Genomic DNA, 1,633 nt, shown 5'->3' on the forward strand with positions numbered 1-1,633 from the left:
ACTATTTTTGTTTCTCCTTTGACCGCAACCCTGACCATCTTCCTATACAGGAAAATAAATAGTTGGAAACTAATTTTGTTTCTCCTTTGACCGCAACCCTGACCATATTCCTATACAGGAAAATAAGTATTTGTAAACTATTTTTGTTTCTCCTTTGACCGCAACCCTGACCATCTTCCTATACGGGAAAATAAATAGTTGTAAACTATTTTTGTTTCTCCTTTGGCCGCGACCCTGACCATCTTCCTATACATCTTTAATATGTTGTATTAACACATTCTTTACTATTACTAACAATGAGAACTCGTTTTTATTTTTTTTTTTAAATAAACAAAATTAAATTGGAAAAAGATATTTCGATATATAATTTAGATGCCATCCTTCTTTCAATCAAGACAGCTCTGACAAAGACCTGCAAAGTGGGTGGAAACATTGGTTTACAATAAATAGTTTTTCTACTATTTTGGTACTTTTATTGACAGCCACCCGAACTATCTTCCTACAAACATAATTAAAGGTATTTTAAGGGACATTGTTAGGAAATTTGGTACTTAAGCTCTGTTGGACTATTTGGATCAGGATGAGACCTATTTGGTTTTTAAGAACACTTGATTGATTACTCATTAACCCACCGAGATTAATCAAAATCATTAGAGCTGTTTTGGATAAAATCTAATCTATTAGTGGTAAATTAGAAAGGTTAAAAAAAAAAAAAAAAATTAAAATCTGTACTATTACAACCCAAGAAGGGTCAGGAGTTCAGTACTTTGTAAGTAATGTTACAAGACCAACAGTTGTGCAAGGAGGTGATTTGTTCAGAATCCTGCTCGACCAACAGATTTTTACCCAATTTATGAGCCTGGATAGACCCCAGGAAAGCTCCAGAACCCACAGGGTTGACTCACGGCTTCAGAATAACAGAAAACAATTTTCTGCCCACCTGGAGGATTCGAACCCGGGCCCTTGGAGTTAGTAGCATCGCGTCTTACCACACTGCTACCGCACCCACAAGTAGAAAGTTTTACCTATATGTAATTTTGAATTTTAAATTGAATTTCCAAATATATTATAGAAACTGTAGAAATTATCGCATCTTTTTCTTCACCTCTTCTATCAGTCATAATTGAAAAATACTTTCTATTTCTGTAAATACTGCTACTCAATTAAAATTGAATTGCACTAGGAGCTGTCAACTGTAGCAGAAGAGAGCGACAGAAATAAAACCAGCACAGAAACACAGACATTAATTCTCTCACTGACAGCTTGCGAGAGCTGCTATCTCTCTCAGTCTGTCGTGAAGGACCTAGTTTCCAAAGTGGAGTTTTTCTGCACCACCCATGAGATAACAGAAAGCAGTGTACTTTCCACAAAGTGAGTATTCGTAAGTTCGCAATGCGAACCAGACATGTTATTAATTATTTTATTTTATTTATTTTTAAATCAGTCTAAGAAGAATCTTAAATACAAATAACACTAGCTCACTAATAATTAATAATGATTAATTTCAAAGAATATAAAATAAATACATCAATAAATGATTGAGCCGTAGAGTGTAAAAGTGGTGTAAATTAAACCTAGAATTTTTAAGATGGTCTGGGTGCAGTTAAAAAGCAACTAAAATAGAACAAAAAAC

General features: G+C 34.0%; 1 protein-coding gene across 1 annotated transcript in view; it reads left to right on the forward strand.

Moving 5' to 3' along the window:
- LOC112210877 (uncharacterized) overlaps positions 1-1,390 on the forward strand; it is a gene marked incomplete in the record, with an annotated part of 12,792 nt that extends 11,402 nt beyond the window's left edge. The window contains 1 exon segment of the mRNA XM_067049371.1: positions 1,184-1,390. Within this exon segment, the coding sequence (XP_066905472.1) occupies positions 1,184-1,375 (192 nt within the window).
- Positions 1,391-1,633: the final 243 nt, after the last annotated feature.

This window comes from Halyomorpha halys, unplaced genomic scaffold, assembly GCF_000696795.3.
Source record: "Halyomorpha halys isolate HHAL.00 unplaced genomic scaffold, Hhal_1.1 Scaffold614.1, whole genome shotgun sequence".
Lineage (NCBI taxonomy): Eukaryota > Metazoa > Arthropoda > Insecta > Hemiptera > Pentatomidae > Halyomorpha > Halyomorpha halys.